This window comes from Capricornis sumatraensis, chromosome 3, assembly GCF_032405125.1.
Source record: "Capricornis sumatraensis isolate serow.1 chromosome 3, serow.2, whole genome shotgun sequence".
Taxonomy (NCBI): Eukaryota; Metazoa; Chordata; class Mammalia; order Artiodactyla; family Bovidae; genus Capricornis; species Capricornis sumatraensis.
Window position 1 is genome coordinate 130,201,585 of NC_091071.1, and position 21,880 is coordinate 130,223,464.

The window sequence follows — 21,880 nt, forward strand, 5'->3', positions numbered from 1 at the left end:
ATGAAATCCTAGAAGGAATATTGTAGAAACATGAAATCTATGAAATAAATTTTTGCGGCATATAGCCACATAGATAAATCTTGAGCACATAATGTTGAACAAGAAAAAGCAAGTTACAGAGGCTATAAACAGCTTGCTTAGTTAAGGTATTTAAAGATACACAACACCATCTATTGTTTCGGCATCTATGTAATACACACACACACATATGACTTTAAAGGTATAAATAAAATCAGAGTATATAAAGACAAACATTTAAACTTCAGGACAGTAGTCCCTAGGCAGAGAGAGAGGTGGGGAGGTGATGGGTCAGGAAGCCTGAAGAAACTTCAGCTCTGTTCCTCTGATCCTAGTTGATGCCAGATGAGGGTGATTCAGTGGGAACAAAGCCATGTCCCAGCTCTAACAGAGCAGACATGCAAGCGGAGGGAAACAGACAGAAGACAATAAATGCACTGAATACATGAGGCAGTGAAAGTGCTAGCAAGAGAGGTTAGAGGCGATGGAGGGAGGCCATTTTACAGAGGAAGTTTGGGGATGGTGTCTTCTCAGGAAAGGTGGTGCTAATGCAAAGACAAAAATGACCCAAGGAGCATGTGTTTATACGGGGAAAGCGCTTCAGCTGTACAATTTTATTTTGTTTCTCTAAGTAAATTGGGTAAAATGTTAATATTTCTTCCATTACAGTAGTGGGCTCATGGTTATGTTCTGAATGTTCAAATTTTTCATAATAAAACAAACGAAGATTAAAAAAAAAAAGAAGAAGAAGAAAGCCCACTACCATCACTTCTTCGAAGATTAGGAGGAAGGATGTCAGACATCTCTAGATACCTTCCAAATGGAATATCTTGAGCCTGTGACTACAGATCCTATTTCCTTAGGGATCCTGCATACATTGGGGCCCCCTAAGAATCAGCAATAACCCCAGCACTGGACATGCTCCTGGCCATTAGGTTATGCATGCTTGCCTGCTATTCCATCCACCTGCCCATCCACTAACTGATCTAGCTATCCATCCACCCATCTGTCTTTATCTCCCAAATAAAACATATGCCTGCTCAAATACCCTTATTTGAAAAGAAGAGGGCAGATGATAAACAGACAATACAGCATATATGATTTAAGTAGAGGGAAAGGTATCTATACAAACTAGATGGGGACACAAGACAGAAATCAACATGAAGCACTGATGACAGAAGACAGGACCCCTGAGATCTGGCGAGGAAAACACACAGTGTTTGTGTCTGTGAGCCACAGAGATCTACCAGTTACAACATGCTCCAGTGTCACCTTGCTCCCTCCCCTCTCCCAAAGAAAGGGAAGGTATCTTAGTGATGTCATGTTCCCACATGCACAGAAAATCAGGGAGCAAGGGTGGAATCACAGCTGCATGGATACCTCAAACTCTTTTTTTGGAGAAAACGTAAATTGAATAAGAAAATGTGAGGAAGTATACGGGATGTCAGCTCTAATGCTACACCTCTAGCAGGTATTTAATCAATATTTGGTGAATGGATGAATGTATATGAGGTTGCCTTACAGTAATATTTTATAAATGATATACTTTTTTGTACTCAGAGCATTTCCCCGGTCACAAAATTCTTTCAAAGGTCATGGTTAGCCCCGACATCTCTCTCTTGTAATAAAACAATTATTTTTAGCCAACCATCTAATGAGGTTCTAGACAATACATAAGCAATCGTGTCCTTAGCAGAAGTGTCCTTGGGGTTGGGGGGTGGAATTCCCTTCTTCCACCTTTCTGCTATCTGAATTTGGATGTGATGGCTGGATCTCAAGCAGACATTCTGGACAATGAGATAGAAGCCACCTACCAAGGATGGCAGCACAAAAAGAGACAAAGGCCGGATCTTACCATCACTGAGCACAGGCATACCTCATTTTATTGCACTTTGCTTTGCTGCATTTTGCAGATACTGAGGTTTGACTTTTTTTTTTTCTTGCTTTTTTACAAATTGAAGGTTTGTGGAAACTTTGAATTGAGCAAGTCTACCGGTACCTTTTTTCCAACTGCATTTGCCCACTTCATGTCTCTGTGTCACATTTTGGCAATTCTCACAATATTCTGAAGTTTGCCATTATTTTTCTACTTGTAATGGTGATCTGTGATCAGTGACCTTTGATGTTACTATTGCAAAAAGATTATGACTCACTGAAGGCTCAGAAAATGGTTACCTGTTTTTTAGCAATAAAGTATTAAGGTATGTTGGGTGGCTCAGACAGTAAAGAATTTGTCTGCAATTCAGGAGACCAGGGTTTAATCCCTGGGTCTGGAATATCCCCTGGAGAAGGGAATGGCTACCCACTCCAATATTCTTTCCTGGAGAATTCCATGGACAGAGGAGCCTGCTGGGCTATAGTCCACAGTGTTACAAAGAGTTGGACACGACTGAGCAACTAACACAATGCATTATTAAGGTATGTACATTGCTTTTTAGACATAATGCTATTGCACACTTTACAGACCACAGTACAATGTAAACATAAGTTTTATATGCACTAGGAATCAAAAATTTCATGTGACTTGCTTTACTGTGATACTCTCATTATTGCAGTGGTAGGAAACCAAACCCGCGATATCTCTGAGCTATGCCTGTACTACGCTAGTCTTGGGTAGCCTATCTCTGAACTTGTACATTGGAAATGAATAAACTTCTGTTTTATTCAAAATCACTACATTTTAGTAAAATAAGCTTTTATTTACTACAAGTTACCATTTTCCTTTTATCGGTTTTCTCTCTAATGCGGCCAAATCTAATCCTAACATATATATGTGTGTGTATATATATATGTCATTTCATCTCTCCAACCAAAATCTGATAAGAAGTTTGTTATCAAACTTATTTAATAGACAGGTAACTGAGCCAGAGTGGATTAACTGGCTCAACAACACACAGAACCCAAGACTTCTGCCTTGGACCTGAACCCAGTACTCTTTTCCCTAACCATAGTTGCATTTTAGTGTGGCTGATAGGGATTCATCATTGTTATGCTTAGTTGCTCAGTCATGTCCAACTCTTTCCAATCCCATGGATTGTAGCCCCACCAGGCTTCTCTGTCCATGGGATTTCCCAAGCAAGAATAGTGGAGTGGGTTGCCATTTCCTTCTCCAGGGGGATCTTCCCAAACCAGGGATCAAACTGGTGTCTCCTGCGTTGCAGGCAGATTTTTTACCACTGAGCCACCGGGGAAGCCCCTTGATATGGATTACGGAGATGGTAAAGAATCCACCTGCAATGCAAGTGACCTGGGCTTGATCTCTGGGTTGGGAAGATCCCCTGGAGAAGGGAATGGCTACCTACTCCAGTATTCTTGCCTGGAGAATTCCATGAACAGAGGAGCCTGGCAGGATATGGTCCATGGGATCACAAAGAGTCAGACATGACTGAGTGATTTTCACTTCACTTCACCAATAAATAAAGTATATCAAGCAGGAACATACAAAACAGTTTGCTGTGAAGGTGTTATATCAAAAATTCTGATTAGGTGCATATGGGAGGTAGGAAAGCCAGGAAGGAGTTTAGGAAGCGGGCTAAAGCAGAAGGTATACTGTACTACACTCAGGATGACTTCAGAAAGTACACAGCAACAAATCCACAACTGCCCTAGACTGACTGCCATGAACAACCGTTCAAGCAGGAAGTTGGCAACTGACTTGATTACAACCACCTATGCAATCTCCTGGGGAAAAATCCCATCCATCTCCCAGGCTTCCATCCTAATTATATAATATACATTTAAGCTCTTCGCATTTCTTCTTTTAAAATCAGTTACATATTATTATGTCTATAAAACTACAATTGGAAAGTCCTTTGGCTATCATAATTATATAGTTAGTTAACATTTGAAACCAAAAGGAATATATCCTTGGTAAAAATAAGAGCTGGTACAGTGAATTCATCTAAAATATATGTTATACCCTTTAAATTTGAGCATATCTTTTAAGAATAATCTGAATATATGGTTCCCTCTGCTCAATTCATTTTAAATGAGTTATCTCTTTTCAACAAAGCTTTAAATTTTTTTATGATTATAACTATATTCTCATTATAAAAGAAATTAGAAAATAAAGAAGCCCAAAAGTACCGTGAAACTTTCACTTTTTATTCTAATTGAAACTACAAAAATTATTTTTCTGTATCTTATGATATGAAATGTTCATAAATATAACTTAAAAGACATGAAATTATATGGTATTGCCATCTAGAAGTACTACACAAAAAACATCTTAATGACCCAGATAACCATGATGGTGTGATCACTCATCTAGAGCCAGACATCTTAGAGTGCAAAGTCAAGTGGCCCTTAGGAAAGCATCACTATGAACAAAGCTAGTGGAGGCAATGGAATTCCAGCTGATCTAGTTCATATCCTAAAAGATGATGCTATTAAAGTACTGTGCTCAGTAGGCCAGGAAAACTCAGCAGTGGCCACAGGGCTGGAAAACGTCAGTTCTCATTCCAATCCCAAAGCAAGACAGTGCCAAAGGATGTACAAATTACTGTACAAGTGTGTTCATTTCACATGCTATTAAGGATATGCTCAAAATCCTCCAAGCCAGGCTTCAACAGTACATGAACTGAGAACTTCCAGATGTACAAGCTGGTTTTAGAAAAGGCAGAGGAACCAAAGATCAAATTGCCAACATTTGGTGGATCATATAGAAAGCAAGGGAATTCCAGAAAAACATCTACCTGTCTTACCTGTCTCCTGAGAAACCTGTATGCAGGTCAAGAAACAACAGTTAGAACCAAACATGGAGCAACGGACTGATTCCAAATCAGGAAAGGAGTACATCAAGGCTGTATATTGTTACCCTGCTTATTTAACTTATATGCAGAGTACATCATGTGAAATGCTGGGCTGGAAGAAGCACAAGCTGGAATCAAGACTGCTGGGAGAAAAATGAATAACCTCAGATATGCAGATGACACCACCTTTATGGCAGAAAGCGAAGAGGAACTAAAGAGCCTCTTGATGAAAGTGAAAGAGAAGAGTGAAAAAGCTGGCTTAAAACTCAACATTAAGAAAACTAAGATCATGGCATCCAATTCAATCACTTCATGGAAAATAGATGGGGTAAAAGTGGAAGCAGTGGAAGATTTTATTTTCTTGGGCTCCAAAATCACCTTGGACAGTGACTGCAGCCATGTAATTAAAAGATGCTTGCTCCTTGGAAGGAAAGCTATGACAAACCTAGACAGCATATTAAAAAGCAGAGACATTACTTTGCTGACAGAGTTCATATAGTCAAAGCTATGGTTTTTCCAGTAGTCATGTACAGATGTTACAGTTGGACCGTAAACAGGGCTGAGTGCTGTAGAATTGATGCTTTTGAATTGTGGTGCTGGAGAAGACTCTTGAGAGTCTCTTGGACTGCAAGGAGATCAAATTAGTCAATCCTAAAAGAAATCAACCCTGAGTATTCATTGGAAGGACTGATGTTGAAGTTGAAGCTCCAATCCTTCGGCCACCTGATGTGAAGAGCCGAATCATTACAAAAGACCCAGACGCTGGGAAAGAATAAGGGCAGGAGGAGAAGGACGCACTGAGCATCCCCCAGAGGACAATTAAGAATGATGCTAACCAGACCTGCCTTCACACATCGTAAAGGGCTGGGAAGGCACATCACTGCAGCCTGCTCAGAGCCCGGAGTTCATGAATCATTCTCTACAGGACATAGGTCATGGCTTCCAAACCACAGCCCCACATCCTGGGCAGTGGTCCAACAAGGAGCAGGGAATGTGACAGTACTGCCAGGCATATGCTGAGAGGTGAGCACCTACCCTCAGGACAAAAACACCCGTCCCAGAGCTGTGAAGGGGCCTGCAGTCTACCCACCGGCGAGGGAGCCAGAAGTGCTGTTCACACTTGCAGAACATGGGTCACTGCTCTCCCCAGAACCCTGGGTCATCTGCTTCAGGACTATGCTTTGGATTTCCAGATCAGGTGGCCAGAGAAACCTTAACTTCCAAATATTTGCTGATCCACAGTTAACAAAACGGTGGCCTGCAAGCTGGATTTGGCCCACAGATGTGTTTTCTTTGGCCTGAAAGATGTTGGATCATTTTTTTGGAATAAGCATTGAACAATTTAGAGATTTCCTGTACTTTCTCTTAAAAACTTAAGTCTGGGCCACACCGAGCCTGTATTCTTGTGCAGAAACATTCAGCGAGAGCTGAGCGGGTCATCACTCCCAGTGACAGTACGCCTCTGTATTTATGGGACTGTGCTCTGGGGGCTGTCCCCTGACCCTTGCCTGTAGCCTCCTTACTCCCAGCAGTTCCTGATTTAGGTCTAATTTAGAGGGTCTCTAAAGCTAACAAAACAACTCATGTCTTTATCCCCATATAAAATTCCTTATTTAAAAAAGAGAAAAAAATCAAGATATCTGTAGGTGAAGGAAAATACACAAAAGTCTAGAAGCTTAAACCCTGTGCTATATAGTTTGTATTTGCTATGTTCTCATGACATGATAGAAGCTGAGAGAAGTTTAAAAAGGCTGTTAAATTTATCACTCAAAATTCTTTAGGTAGAGTCAGATTACATCCTTCTGGATGGATTCAAAATACTATTCTATTTTTAAAAGAAACAGTGCAAATGTCCAGTTATAAAGTAAATAGGTCATGGGGATGTAATGTACAGCATAGTAACCTTAGTTAAAAATACTGTACTGCACATTTGAAAGTTGCTAAGAAAGTCTATCTTGAAAGTTCTAATCATAAGGAAAATGTTTTTGTAACTATGTATGGTATTTTTTGTAGGTATGGTAACACACATGAGAAGAAATTATAATTTTATTATTGACAATTTGTCTCATTTATTGAAAAAAGTCCTCTCATCATATAATATTGATAGTTTCTTTTCATCACTTGGATCTTGAGATTGGCAGGTCACCATCCCCTGAATTAATGCCCATAGTCAAGATTCACAGCTTTAATGCTTCCTCCCCTTTTTTCACTATAAGTACTTTGCCAACATAATGTTAGCTTTCATCTCAAGATTTATTCTAGTAGATGCACTCATCATCCCTTACTACCCTGGAAGTGAAGACAGTAAGCAAAATGCACCAATATACTGGGTTGGCCAAAACGTTTGTTCAGGGTTTTGTAAGATCTTACAGAAAAACCTAAATGAACTTTTTGGCCAACCCAACACCTAGGCCAGATCCCCTATTATGGCAAATGATAAACATTAATTGCTTGGCAAAATCATTTATTTTTTGTATAAAATAGATGCATTAAAATAATCAACCCCAGGACAACCCAACCATAAAAGGGCATTTTAAAAACTATCATAACAAAATAAAATTGAATACGTACTGGCAATTAGTTGATACTAAGGAACTATTGCAAATTTTATTTAGTATGACAAAGATTTTGTATGTGTGTATATTCATATCTGTTACTGCTAGTTTTAAAAAGAAATAAACTCCAGGGATTTGCTATCATGTGGGACTTACAAATCTTAGAATTGTAGTCTTTCACAGTTTTAAGAGGCTGTAAACATCGCCAAGTCCAGGCATGGAAAGAAGATTTTAATTTACAGGCCAATTTAAATTTAACAGTGCTGTCCCGAGAAGAAATGTGAGTCTTTAAGACTGAGAGGGGAAAAAAGGTCATGAACCATTAACAATACTGGCCAAGGACACAAAACAGGAAAGTGGGGCCATGTATGTTACTACTACTGGTCACCTCTAGAACCTCTAGTCTAATGGTCTTTCAAAGAGTTTATTATTTGTTAAGTCAACTCATTACATCTTTAGACAGCTCTATGAAGTTCTTTTTTTTATTTTGGCCTGAAATCTTATTTTTTTGCAGCTTACAATGATGTGACATGTAAGAAGAGCTCCAGTTTAATTTGACAGTGCTTGGACTATTTCAGATATTTCTCTCATCTTTCCCAAGTCTAAAACATCACCATTCCTCACTGGGCATGGTTCCCTCCCTGTCTTTACCATTTGCCATTGACAAGCCCCAGTTTGTCTCTGTCATTATTTCAGTGTGGTATGCAGTAAATGGTCTGCTGATGTCATGTTGTCATAGCATAATCCCAAAAATGCCTTTATTGAGTTCAAATTTTGGTTTTCAGAATCTCTACATTCATTTAGACTTCAGATGCTCTACCTTAATTTAACTAGTTGGAGAGAAGCTTCTAAATCTTTCTATTATCAGCCACATATGGGTCAACTTTAATGGATCTCTCAGAACATATAACTATCTTCCCACATTTCCAGGCTCTGGCATGCCAGCAACCAGGGAAACCACAAAGAGATTCAGATGACCCTTCCTGATTGTTCCATGGCTCCTCAAATCCATCTATGAATTTTCAATCTTAGGAAGAGAATTTTTAATCTTAAAACTGAGAACGGAGGGCAACTAACTAAGCCAGAACAATCTGGCTACCTGCCCAGAACTATCTGGCCACCACTGTCCTTGTTGAAAAATAGACAGGCTTCCCTGGTGGCTCAGTGGTAAAGAATTAGCCTTCCAATGCAAGAGACATGGGTTTGACCCATGATTCAAGAAGATACCACATGCCATGAAACAACTAAGCCTGTGAGCCACAACTATTGAGCCTGTGCCCTAGAGCCCATGCTATGCAACAAGAGAAGCTGCTGCAATGAGAAACTTGCACACCGAAATCAGTGAGTAGCCCTGCAGCAATGAAGACCCAGCAGAGCCAAAAGTAAAAAATAGTAAGTTTTTGAAAATTAAAATAGGCAACCACAAATTGGCTCAACATAAGTAATAAAGCAGGTTTAGTCATTCACTCAACATGTGTTGCAAGGACTGGACTGGGCCACTGAGCAAATGAGAACGAGTGACATAGCAGTCATGTCATCAAACACACAGTTTCTCAAAAGTAAAACACAGACATAAATAACTCAAGTAAAGTGATCAGTGAGGTACAAAGAGGCTAAGGGATTTTGGAGGTGGAAGACAAGGCAGCAGAAAGGAAGTTGAAAATTAGGCCAACTTAACAGAGGAAGGATCGATAGTAGGCCTGAAAGGACAGGTGGGATCAAAACAGTGGAGAAGTGAGAAAAGAATAAATACCAGTAAGTTGAGTAATTCCATTTGGTTGATGCATATTGGTACTGGGAAATAAAGTCTGGAAAAACACAAAGAGGCAAAGCTGAATGAGACTCTTCTTCTATCAGGATCAGTTAATCAAAGCGTATTTATACCAAAGAACAGGAAACTCATCAAAAGGTACAGAAAGACGAAGAAGAAAAAAGAAAGCCAAAAAGTCAGAGCCTAGAGCAGAAAAGAACAATCAAGTGACTAAATAGGGATAAAGAGAGAAAAGCAAAGGATGAGAAGGGAAGACAAAAACTGTCTTCTCGCTAGCAAGAGGTGCTTCCCTGATTTACCTCCCCTCCTTGACACTGAAATGTCTGGGAGCAGCCACTCTTCTATCCTAAAATCAATCTTTGGGCTTAGATTTCTAATCCAGATTTATCTTCCATCTCCCTATGCCCTTTGTTAACGATCACTTCCCCTAAACTGTCTAATCCACTGCCAGCAGTCACTGTGACTGATCCCGAAGGAATGCCGACCAAGGAAAACCACTGAAGAGGACAGCTCAGTGTCAGCAACATACTTGATAACAGAGTAGAGGAGCAAATGATCCTTATACTCACCTGAGGAAGGGAAAGGGGATGTGAAGAGGGAGGCTGTAAGAGGTACGAGTGGAGGAAAGGGTCTGTGGACCCAGAGGAGCCACACGAGCAACCTAAGAACTCAGGCTCCTCTTAGGCTTGCTCTTCACTCATTTAGCCACTCACTCATTCATTCCTTCCTCTCTCTTTATCCCGCCCTTCTCTGCTGTCACATCCAACAGCTGCCACACATCCAACAGCAACTACAAAGCACTTCCCACAGCAGCCTCAGTGTATACCTCACTTCCTTAGTCCCTCATGATTCACACAGGCCCCTAAACAGTGTCCCAGATTTTCCATTTCAGAAATACGATATGGTATGATTTCTCACTTGTTGCCTTCTCTGCCACACTGTAAGCTCACGAGGGAAAGAGCTATCTTTTCAACTGCTGTATCCCCAGCACCTTACACAGGATCCAGACTCAGTAATTAACTGTTAAATTAACAACACACTACACAGACGACTAAGGGGTATCACTTGAATTACCTAAAACCAGAAATTGGTATAGCCAAGACAGCAACTTGTTCACCAAAGTCACTGTTCTCTGACACTTTGGGGACATAGTTACACTAACTTCCCAACCTCTTCTGTAGTTAGCTGTGGCACGGGATGAGTTCTGGGCAGTGGGATGTGAGTAGAAGTGATTATGCCACAGCCAAGCTGTCCCATAAAATCTTCCCAGGCTTTGCCTCCACATTCTTTTTTTCCCTTCTTGTTGGACTGTTGACACACCCCTTGAATGACCTTAGAAGCTACATGCTGATACCTGGGACTCTATGTAGAAAAGAGCCACCACTCTAATCTGCTCATAAGAGAACTAAACATCTCTTATGTTTGAGCCATCTGTGTGTTATAGCAGTTAACCTCCCCTAATCTTTGCCAGCTAGCAGCTGTTTGTCACTTTCCTAAGGAAAAATTAAAGGCTTTCAGAGGACAGTACACTCTTTCTTGGCACACAGGACTGACAAAAGTCCCGCTTGTTGATGATTATCAGGGAAGATAGTAACCTTGCCTTGGGCTGGCCTGGGTGTGGCCCACAACACAGAACAGGCTGGATGAATTCTGGTGGTGTCAGAACACAGATGATCAGCTTGCTTGCCTCGCCTCCTCTCAGAAGTATAGGGCCCCATGGGCCCTAGACAAATGTCCAGTTGCCTTCTCAAGTAGTCTGGCCCTGACCTCATCTGTGCTTACCTGGCTAAAATGTCACACCACATTGCTCTGCTGTTGTCAGTGCCAGCTGGGGAGAAACTGCCAAGAGCTTTTTCAAAAAGCCACAGCAACCTACATTGCCACCGAACAATGGGTGGCAGTGATGACTCGCCTTCTGAATAAAACATGTGGCGGAGCGGACAGAGATGCAACCTCAGACAGAATGCATTTCCCAGTGGCAAAGTTCTTCTTGTACCGTAGATGTGTCTGAGTCTGTTGTTTCTCCTCAACACTTGGGACTTCAAAGAGAACTCCTCTCCCTGACAGACTGGAGCATGTAGGTAATTGCATTATATTAAGAGAATTAGTAGCATGTACTATACATAATTGCTTGTTCAATCTAAGTCTAGGAAACTATTAAAAGGATAAATTATTGACTAACTCTTTTCACTTTTCCTCAGCGCAGGTTTATGTCAAGAACTTCCAGATTCAGTGGTTCTTAATCTTTAGGGGATCATGAACCCTTTTAAGAGTTTGATGAAATGCCTTGACCCTTTCATTAAACAAAATGTCCAGAAGTGCATGCACACATTACGTACGACTTCAGGGTACACACAGGATGCCAAGTTCATCCACTCATTCCGGGTTCATGGACCCTCTAGTGCAGAGGGCAACAAATTTTCCCTCCAAAGGGCCAGAGAATAAATATCTGGGGCAGGCCACATACTGTCTCTGTCACAGCTACTCAACTCTGCTCCTGCAGTAGGAAAGCTGTCCTTCCCGTGTTCCAGACAAACTTAATTTGTAGATATCAAAATTTCAATTTCATACAATTTTCCTAAGTCACAAAATATTCCTTTTTTTTCATTCTTTTTTCAGCTATTTAAAAAATTAAACCATTCCTAGCCAGTAGCTTGTACAAAAACAGGTGACAAACCATAGTTTGTCAGCTCCTGTTTGTAAGGCATGGGTTCTCTAGAACAAAGTTTCTATCTCTATTTTCACTAACTTCTAACTGAAACTTCACATTTCTTCACATTATGAATGCAGGCAGCAAACCTTAGTGTTGGCAGAAATCATAGGCACATTCATGCCACGTTACAGTGGTGGCAGATAACACAAAATATTGATCAGGCTCATCATTATTTTTAAATTATGGCCATTATTAGATCTCCTGCTGTATCTGGCCATTTAAATGTGCTGATAAACACATATACTATTATATGAAAATTTTGATTCAATAACTATATTTCAAAATAATTGATTTCCATTTGAATCCTATATATTTTATTTAGAGCATTTCAAAACAGAATTCTGAGAAGTGGGCCAGGGCTTTCACCAGACACCAAAAAGGTCCATGGCACAGAAAAGGTGAAGAGGGTCTGGGGAAGCAAAGCCAGAGCATCTCCTACCAGAGCATTCACATCTTCTGTTTTGTGGATGAGCATCCGTATCTCCTCTGGATCACCGCTGAAGATTGCTTGGACCAGTGGTGGCTGTAAACACAGGAGAACTGGAATTAGAACTGTAATTAAATAACTGGACTGCACTCAGATGCAGATGGCTAGAAGATCTATTCCCCAAAAGTTTATTCAACAATTATCAATTGGCAGACAAAGATGAACATGGCTTGGGTCCACCCTTGCTCGAAGTCCAGCAGGGGAGTTATTTGCATCAAGAAATAACTATAATATGATTTGAAAGCCATGACAGACAGTCACATCTAATCTGGGGCTATGAGTGTAACACGAAAATCACCACTAGTTGAAAATGTCCTTGGATGGTCCTTAAATTACCTATCAAGCAAACTACCAAATCTGTGTTTTTGTGCATAGGGTCCCCTGCCATTCCCCAGCTTCTCATTAGACAATGCTCTCTGGACCTTTTAAACGATTCTGTTCCTAGAGGATGTCAGTGGCCATGTTTCTGGCCTCCTGAATGCTTACTTTTTTGTCAAAGTTTGGAAAAGCCTTTAAACCATTCCCCTAACACTTCCCATAGCTTAGCCAATGAGCACTGAGTGTTTTAGAGGTGATTACTTAAAGTGTCTGTCTACAATGCAGGAGACCCGGGTTCAATCCCTGAGTCAGGAAGATCTCCTGGAGAAGGAAATGGCAACCCACTCCAGTATTCCTGCCCAGAAAATCCCATGGACAGAGGAGCCTGGTGGACTACAGTCCATGGGATCACAAAGAGTCGGACACGACTGAGTGACTTCACTTCACTTCACTTTCCCATCTATTCAAAGTAAGTGGTATAACAGTGGGGTGGGGAGGAAGAAAGAGGCCTTACTGAACATGTATCATTGAACTCACCCAGATTAAACAAGCCCAACATGTGGTAGAAGGATTTATAAACTTGATGGAAAGCCAGCTGAAAGAAAAACTGGCTCTGCTTGGGTGGTAGGGTGAGAAGAGTGTCCAGAAAAGCTTCATGGAATGCACCTTCATGAATGCCTTTGAGTTTGCAAAGAGGAGGAAGGATATGATGGCCAGGGAATCAGAGTGTGGAAAGGTGTGGATATGCAAAGAACCTGATATGTTAGAAATGCTGCCATCAACCTGGTGACCAGGATGTGGGAGAAAAGAGCAAAAGGGGGGGGCTCTGGGGTTGGTGTTGGGCTCCCCACCTGGTGAAGGATCTGGTTCAAAGCCAGTTCTGCCGCTTGCCAGTTACATGTTGAGCCCATTTCCTGTGTGTAATCTGGGGCCAAACAGGATCTTTGTTGTCCAACCCATCAAAGGGTTGGTTTTAGGAACAACTGAGATAATATATAGGAAAACCTTCTATAACTCCACATGCTGCGTGCTAATTCACTTCAGTCGTGTCTGACTCTTTGGGACTCCATGGACTGTAGCCCACCAGGCTCCTCTGTCCATGGGATTCTCCAGGAAGAATACTGGAGTGGGTAGCCATACCCTCCTCCAGGGGCTCCTTCCTGATGCAGGGAAGGAATCCAGGTCTCTTATGTCTCCTGCATTGGCAGGTGGGTTCTTTACCACTAGCACCACATGGGAAGCCATACAACCCTATCCAAATAACAGATGTTTTCACTAAGAAATGTTTATGACGTCAATATGGAGTATTTGACAATTTTTTTTTTCCCAAAGTTTAAAACCTTGGTAATAACACACATGCACACACAACGCACATATATTTACTTATAAGTTTTGGAAATACTTTAGTCCTAGCAGGCAATTGGATGGTGGCAGTTTCCCAAACTTGTCTGATCATAAATATCACCTAAGATGCTTACTAAAACAATATTCCCAGACCCTTTCCCTGGAGATTCTGGCCTGGGGTCAGAGAACCCAGACTTCTTCTTCATACACTTAGTTATTGGGAACTGTGAGCACTGACCTAAAGTGACACGGTTAGCATTATCTGCCTCAAACTCTATGTAATCTATATGAAATTCCAAGTCCTGACTTTCCCTACAAACTTTCTTTTCTATTTTTTAACTTCCTGTTGCCTTTCTTACACATTTTAATGATGTTCCTTGTTATTTGAGGGGACCAATATAAGTATTGTCAGTAGAACATGGTAAGATTTAAGGAAACATTATATTTTAAAAAATGTTAGGGACTTCCCTGGTGGCCCAAAGGTTAAGACTCTGTGCTCCCAATACAGGAGACACAGGTTCGATCCCTGTTCGGGAAACTAAGATATCTCATGATGCAGTGCGTGGCAAAAAAAATATATTAAATTGCAGATAAGTATTACCACCTGTCAGGAATTTGTCCACAGTTTTCCCTCAGCCATCAAAGTTTCCAGCAAGCAGACAGATGTATATCTCTTTTTGATCCCAAATATTCTCTTAATCCTATCTTCTTGCCAAGGTATCTGATTCAAAGATAGTTCCTCAAATTACCAACAATTAAGTAGCAGGAAAGAAGTCTTGAAAAGAACGCACATTTGACCAGTTGGTGTGAGCTGGCACTCTGCCCAAGATAATAAGTTGCTTCCCTACACTTGCTGACTACCTGCCACGTCTCCAGACACCCTGCCTCATGGCAAGGACCATATTTCAAGTAAAACAGACAGTCATATAAAGTCAGAATTTCAACAAAAATATCTGACTCTGGCATATCTACTTCATAATTCTCTATCTGCTGTGCCTATTGCCAAATCCTTGTGCATATTTTTCTGCCCTTTTGAACCTTAAGAGAAAGCAAATACCAAACCCCAATAACCGAGGGATGACAAGCAGAGGCAGATGAGATTTTAGTGTTGAGTCAACAGTGATCAGTCAACAGTTGAGAAATTAAGATTCTGAGAAACAAACCCACCCCAGTTTAATGCACCACTGGTTAGTCACTTTAAGGAAACCCAGCTAGATAAGCAAAGCTTCTCTTCACTCTTGAGTGAAAGAATGCATGCAGATATTCAGTCCTCACACCACTCAAGAAAGGCAAGGGTTCCAAGCTATGGCTGGAATGTACCCAAGGAGAGCCACCCTGCAAAGCTGCCAGACAAGGATGCCAGCACAGCCCTCAGCAGGGAGTGGCGTGTGGAGCTTCCCAAACACTTCCAGGCCCAGTCCCTGAGACCCACTGGAAGGTTATCATCAATGCAGAGAATTCCCAGCAGAAAATAGTATGCATACTTCCTCAATGCCTCCCAGTCTCACTCTGCTAAAAGCTGCTTTGGGGAGTATTGTCAATGCTCAGAATTCCTAGTATCCATTGGGAAGAAGCTGACAATTGTAACTCTCTCAGTCACATGTATACATGAATAAACCCACATATACATGGCTACATTTTGCCCATGTATATACTCATCTGCATCTACATTCACGTCTGTATGCACAGAGATACATGCTGATGGACACACAAATCCCTCCCACTCCCTGTGGAATAGAAAAGTGCCAGTTCTCCAAAGTCTTGCTAACTGGACATTTCTGCCCCAGCTGGGCTGTGTGGCCACTGTGACATCATTGTTTTCACAACTGTGAATCCAGGCACTATGAAATTCCAAATCAGAACTTCACACACATGCTTTGCCATGTGTTTGCATGCATGAAGTTCTTAAACTAAATTTCTATAACTCTTGAGCTAGTGGTACTTCTCTAAAAAAAAAAACACAAAAAACAGTACAGGCATTTCTTTTTTTCTCTACACTTCCGAATAAAACACACCCATATAACACTTTGACATTCCCTTTTGTTGGGATTTTAACTGGATCCTACTGTTTTACGTTTCCCTAGCATATTAAAAAGCAGAGACATTACTTTGCCAACAAAGGTCCATCTAGTCAAGGCTATGGTTTTTCCAGTGGTCATGTAGGGATGTGAGAGTTGGACTGTGAAGAAAGCTGAGGGCCGAAGAATTGATGCTTTTGAACTGTGGTGTTGGAGAAGACTTTGGAGGGTCCCTTGGACTGCAAGGAGATCCAACCAGTCCATCCTAAAGGAGATCAGTCCTGGGTGTTCTTTGGAAGGACTGATGCTAAAGCTGAAACTCCAATACTTTGGCCACCTCATGTGAAGAGTTGACTCATTGGAAAAGACCCTGATGTTGGGAGGGATTGGGGGCAGGAGGAGGAGGAGATGACAGAGGATGAGATGGCTGGACGACATCACCAACTCAATGGACATGAGTTTGAGTAAACTCCGGGAGTTGGTGATGGACAGGGAGGCCTGGCGTGCTGCAATTCATGGGGTCGCAAAGAGTTGGACACGACTGAGTGACTGAACTGAACTGAACTGAGGCAAACACTTGCCTTGAGAATAAATATTTGGGAAAAGATACATCTAAATTCTCTCTATTACATGATTTTAAGAAAGAGGGAATATTCTAATTACAGTACTCTTGTTCATAAATACCAAGTACTTATACTCTATTGACTATTTATTTGGAAATCACTGTATCTTTTGCCTTGACCTTGATAGGGCCTTCCATGCAAAAGAACAGAGTCCCAAGCCTTGGCATGAACAAGAATTTTTTTTAGAATTTTCACCCATTTCAATGCTAGCATATACAAAATACAAGTGCTTTGTGTGCAAATTTGAATAAATACATTTTTAACAAGGGTCAGAGCTGTGAAAAACAAATAGTGGCAGGAAAAAGAGAAAGATTCTGATGTCATGAAACCACTGGTTATCAATCCCTAAAGAAATTTAAATTCTTAAAGAGAGATTTGCAGCTTCAGTTACCAGAATTGTTTTAGCATGTTTAGCAGCTGTAGATTGGAAACGATTTCCATGTGCTGTGGATACTGGCACAGTCCCTCATGTAGATTCAGAAGGATACTTCCTGGGCTTGCTTAACCAATGGCACAAGTAGGGGTCAATATTCAGATGGTACCTTTGCTTGTCTTTCAATACCACCAACTACCAGCACTCTACTGGTAGAAGAGTGAACTGGTAGGGCTGTTCACACTTGCCAGAAGTGTGAACAGCTGCCTTCTAGAGGTGACTGTCTGCCAGCCTGATGACATTTGACCCCTCTAAGACAGAAGAGCAGAGCAGAAGCCCCTTGAATTTGGCAACCATTATGAGCAATGTGGCCACTGCTGACATTAGGAACTAAACATTTATCCGCAAAAAGCCACTTTCACTTTCACTACCCACATCCCTACCAGACCACCCACTACAGTATTTTTCTATTTTATTCTCAGTCTTTGAGAACAAATGAGGAAAATATCCAATTCCCAAATATAAGACGCTAAATCAAATAACGTACTGACAACAGTATTCTCAAACTGTGAAGTAGAGTAACAATTCCACTAGGGGGAGCAAGAAGGTAATTTGTTACCTGGGAGGTAAGAGTAAATATTCAAGTTGTGTGATTAAGGTAGCTGGAGGATCCGTTTTATTCAAGACATGAAAGGATTCAAGCTTCTGGAAGAATTCTTTAAAAAAAAGTAAATACAACCTGCATTACACCCCAAAACAAAAATTTTTTAAACTTTCCTATTGATCCCTGAGGGTCCAGGTTTTTAGGAAGAATAAAGCTATTTAAAACCCAGGTGTTAAAGAATTATTTTCTTCACGTACAAAATCCAATTATTTCCTCAACTGCACTTTTTAAAAGTGCTGCTAGTGGTATCAGATATGCCACTGGCTTAGGAATAAAGTTCAACTATGAGGAAAGCACAGTTGACTTAAAGATCCACTCCGTCCTGTCTTGCAATGACAGATCCCCATCAGTTAGCACTCTCCAAAATCTTCTATTGAAACTAACAATTTGATTTTAGCTAAAACCACTGTACAGTGCATTTCGCTTTGTCAGAGCTGCATATTCTTTTCTAATATGTTGGCTTTGGAAGATAAGCAGAGTGATAGAGGCTGTCGCTGAGCATCTGAAAATATAGCCCATGGTAGGAAGTCCAAGAAGATGCTCAGCATTACATTCCAAGTTGTTGGCGTGCTGTTTGTCTTTTTCTGATTAGGCTGAATAAGTAAAGAGTCCAAGTCTAAATGAAAACATCTTGCATTCTAATCAAGAGTGAGTTTTGGGAATCAATCAACAGCCAAGAGGGAAAAATGATATTCCTAAACATCTGTCCACACTTAAGTATTCTGAGTACAGTATGTCATTAAAGCAGGATGGGAGCATGTTATTAGTAGCTAATAGCTGATATAGCAATAATCTGACCATGTGAAACCATCAACTTATATGAACATGCTGAAACACTTCATTAGGTAACAACTGGTTTTTGTGTGAGGCAGTGCTTGCATTTTTACAAAAGGATAATAAAAATTTGCTCGAGTCACTAGATTTAATGGACAGAACTTGTTAGCTCTATTCATGTGGGTCCTGCCTGCTGTGTGATCTGATGACAGAGTGCCACTGAGTGATTCTTGAATATAGATCACTGCTTACTTGGGGAGAGGTTCACTCCATCACAGAAAGACAATGATGATCGTAAAAGCAAAATCTGCTTCCCTTAAGAACTGTGCAAAATACACTGAGTCCTCATAAACATTGTTAATGCAAGACTACATGACTGAAAATGTCTCCTACAAACTTTGCCACAAAGTGTCTATAATATTTCCAATTTTTTATTAAAAACAGAAAAAAGCATAAAACTCAAAGTATCGGTAATACTCTATTGTAGAGATTTATTAACTTTACACTTGTGAAAGAAGAACTACAGTTAATCAGAAAATGGAAAAATTAATTTATCCATCCTTTTCCAAAATGATTATGACACGTAGGCATTGACTATGATATAATTATTCAAGGACCAGTTATTCAGTTTCTGGAACATTCATTTCCTTTGCCTCACCTTCCTTTCTTGAGATCCTCCTTAAAGAGAGATCTCTCTGCTCTTTAAGAGTGCTTATTAGCACCTTCACCAGAGGAGCGCTGGCTGGAGGAAAAATGAAACCCAAGCATGTCAACTTTGCTACTAGATACTTACAAAAGGTCAGGTAAAAGGAAATGATGAAACAACGGTAACTGTAAGCTTGAAATCTGGAAGCAATGTTGATTTTTACAGACCTGAGATCTCTCTTCTGCCACAGGAGGGAGACTCATGTATGGTATCAGAGAGACTTTGAGCTAAATCTTAGCCATGGTTTCCTCATCCATAATACAGGGTCATGTGATGATGATGACTCTGTTTTATAGATGAGGAAACCACAAGCAAGGCTCCAATAGTACACAAACCGAGGACTTCCAGATGTTTAAGCTGGATTTAGAAAAGGTAGAGGAACGAGAGATCAAATTGCCAACATCTGTTGGATCATAGAAAAAGCAATAGAGTTCCAGAAAAACATCCATTTCTGCTTCGTGGACTACACCAAAGCCTTCAACTGTGTGGATTACAACAAACTGTGGAACATTCTTAAAGAGATGGGAATACCAGACCACCTTACCTGCCTCCTGAGAAATCTGTATGCAGGTCCAGAAGCAACAGTTAGAACTGGACATGGAGAACAACAGACTGGTTCCAAACAGGTAAAGGAGTACGTCAAGGCTGTATATTGTCACCCTGCTTATTTAACTTATATGCAGAGTACATCATGAAAAACACTGGGCTGGATGAAATACAAGCTGGAATCAAGATTGCTGCAAGAAATAATAACCTCAGATACGCAGATGACACCACCCTTATGGCAGAAAGTGAAGAAGAACTAAAGAGCCTCTTGATAAAAGTAAACAAGGACAGTGAGAAAGCTGGCTTAAAACGCAACATTTAAAAAACTAAGATCATGGCATCTGGTCCCATCACTTCATGGCAAATAAATGGGGAAACAATGGAAAGAGTGACACACTTTATTTTCTTGGGCTCCAAAATCACTGCAGATGGTGACTGCAGCCATGAAATTAAAAGATGTTTGCTCCTTGGAAGAAAAGCTATGACCAACCTAGACGCATATTAAAAACCAGAGACATTACTTTGTCAACAAAGGTCCATCTAGTCAAAGCTATGGTTTTTCCAGTAGTCATGTATTGGTGTTAAGAGTTGAACCATAAAGAAAGCTGAGTGCCAAAGAACTGATGCTTTTGAACTATGGTGTTGGACTGCAAGGAGAGCCAACCAGTCCATCCTAAAGGAAATCAGTCCTGAATATTCATTGGAAGGACTGATGCTGAAGTTGAAGCTCCAATCCTTTGGCCACATGATATGAAGAACCAACAGTGGAAAAGACCCTGATCCTGGGAAAGACTGAAGGCAGGAGGACAAGAGGTTGACGAAGGATGAGATGGTTGGATGGCATCACCGACTGGATGCACATGAGTTTGAGCAAGCTCTGGGAGTTGGTGATGGACAACGGAAGTCTGGTGAGCTACAGCCCATGGGTTGTAAAGAGTCGGACGTGACTGAGCGACTGAACTGAACTGAGCCATTTTATAAGATACGTTTAAGAAAGGACATAACATATGCCATATCTCCTGTACAAGGCCAATGCTCAATAAAAAATAGTGATTAGTGTTGATTTTTGAGGTAATAAGCTCAAAAACTTTCACAGACAAGTGCATGGGATTCAGGGAGATTTCCTTAAAAATTACAGAGCAAATAAGTCAAGTTAGGATTACAATCCACTTAAGACCACCAGCAAAGCAGAGGGACCCTTCATACTGGGGAAAAAAGTGTTTATTTATAGGAAAGGGAGAAAGAACCACACTGAGTCTGATTTGGCCTTTGTTATCCTGGGCAACCTCAAAACTGCTGCACAGACTCACTGTACTCAGAGGTCTAATCTATAAAACCAAAATAACAGCGACTCACCTGAATAATACATCATCTCTCTTGACTCATCCAGCTGTGCCCCATATTTATGTCTTCTGGATGGGACATGAACCTTTACTGTTTAAGGTTATTATAAACAAACATGGTTTCACTTTCCTTTATATTTTCCTAATGGTCATAAAGGAGATTAATTCCCTGTTTGGAGCTGTGAAGGGGGGTCAAGTGATTTGCCTGTTAGTGGCAAAGTTGAGACTAGAATTTAGTTTTCCAGATTCTCTCAGTTCAGTACTTTCTCTCTCACATGTCATATTAATACAATAAATATAAAATAAATATATTATATATAAGACTTCCCTGGAGGCTCAGATGGTAAAGCATCTGCCTACAATGCGGGAGACCCGGGTTCGATCCCTAGGTCGGGAAGATCCCCTGGAGAAGGAAATGGCAACCCACCCCAGTACTCTTGCCTGGAAAATCCCACGGACAGAGGAGCATGGTAGGCTACAGTCCATAGGGTCGCAAAGAGTCGGACACGACTGAGCAACTTCACTTTCACTTTCCCAAAAATAGTTGGAATAATCCTCCCACTCATTAGCAGGGTTTTGGCTGGGTTCGAGTCCCAGCCATGAGGGTTCCAGTCCCAATCTGAGCTAAATGGCTTCATGTCCGGTGGTGAAAATAAAGTCCAATGATATAAGAACCAGTGATTCAGCCTCAATTTCAATGAACTTTCTATGGAGAAATATTACAACTTTACAACTCACTAAGGGAAAATATCGTAGCATTTCTCTATATGTGTGTGTATATACACCATATAATGACTATATATGTGTATATATTTCTATATACAGTACACCCAACACAATGACTAACAATGAAACAATCTTGCCAAAAGTTAGAAA

General features: G+C 40.8%; 1 protein-coding gene across 1 annotated transcript in view; it reads right to left on the bottom strand.

Annotated features, from left to right (window-relative positions):
- Positions 1-21,880, bottom strand: part of ANKRD44 (ankyrin repeat domain 44) — a 222,332-nt gene that overhangs the window by 83,347 nt on the left and 117,105 nt on the right. Inside the window, exon 2 of the mRNA XM_068967953.1 lies at positions 12,248-12,331. Within this exon, the coding sequence (XP_068824054.1) occupies positions 12,248-12,331 (84 nt within the window). The remainder of the gene's footprint in view (positions 1-12,247; positions 12,332-21,880) is intronic.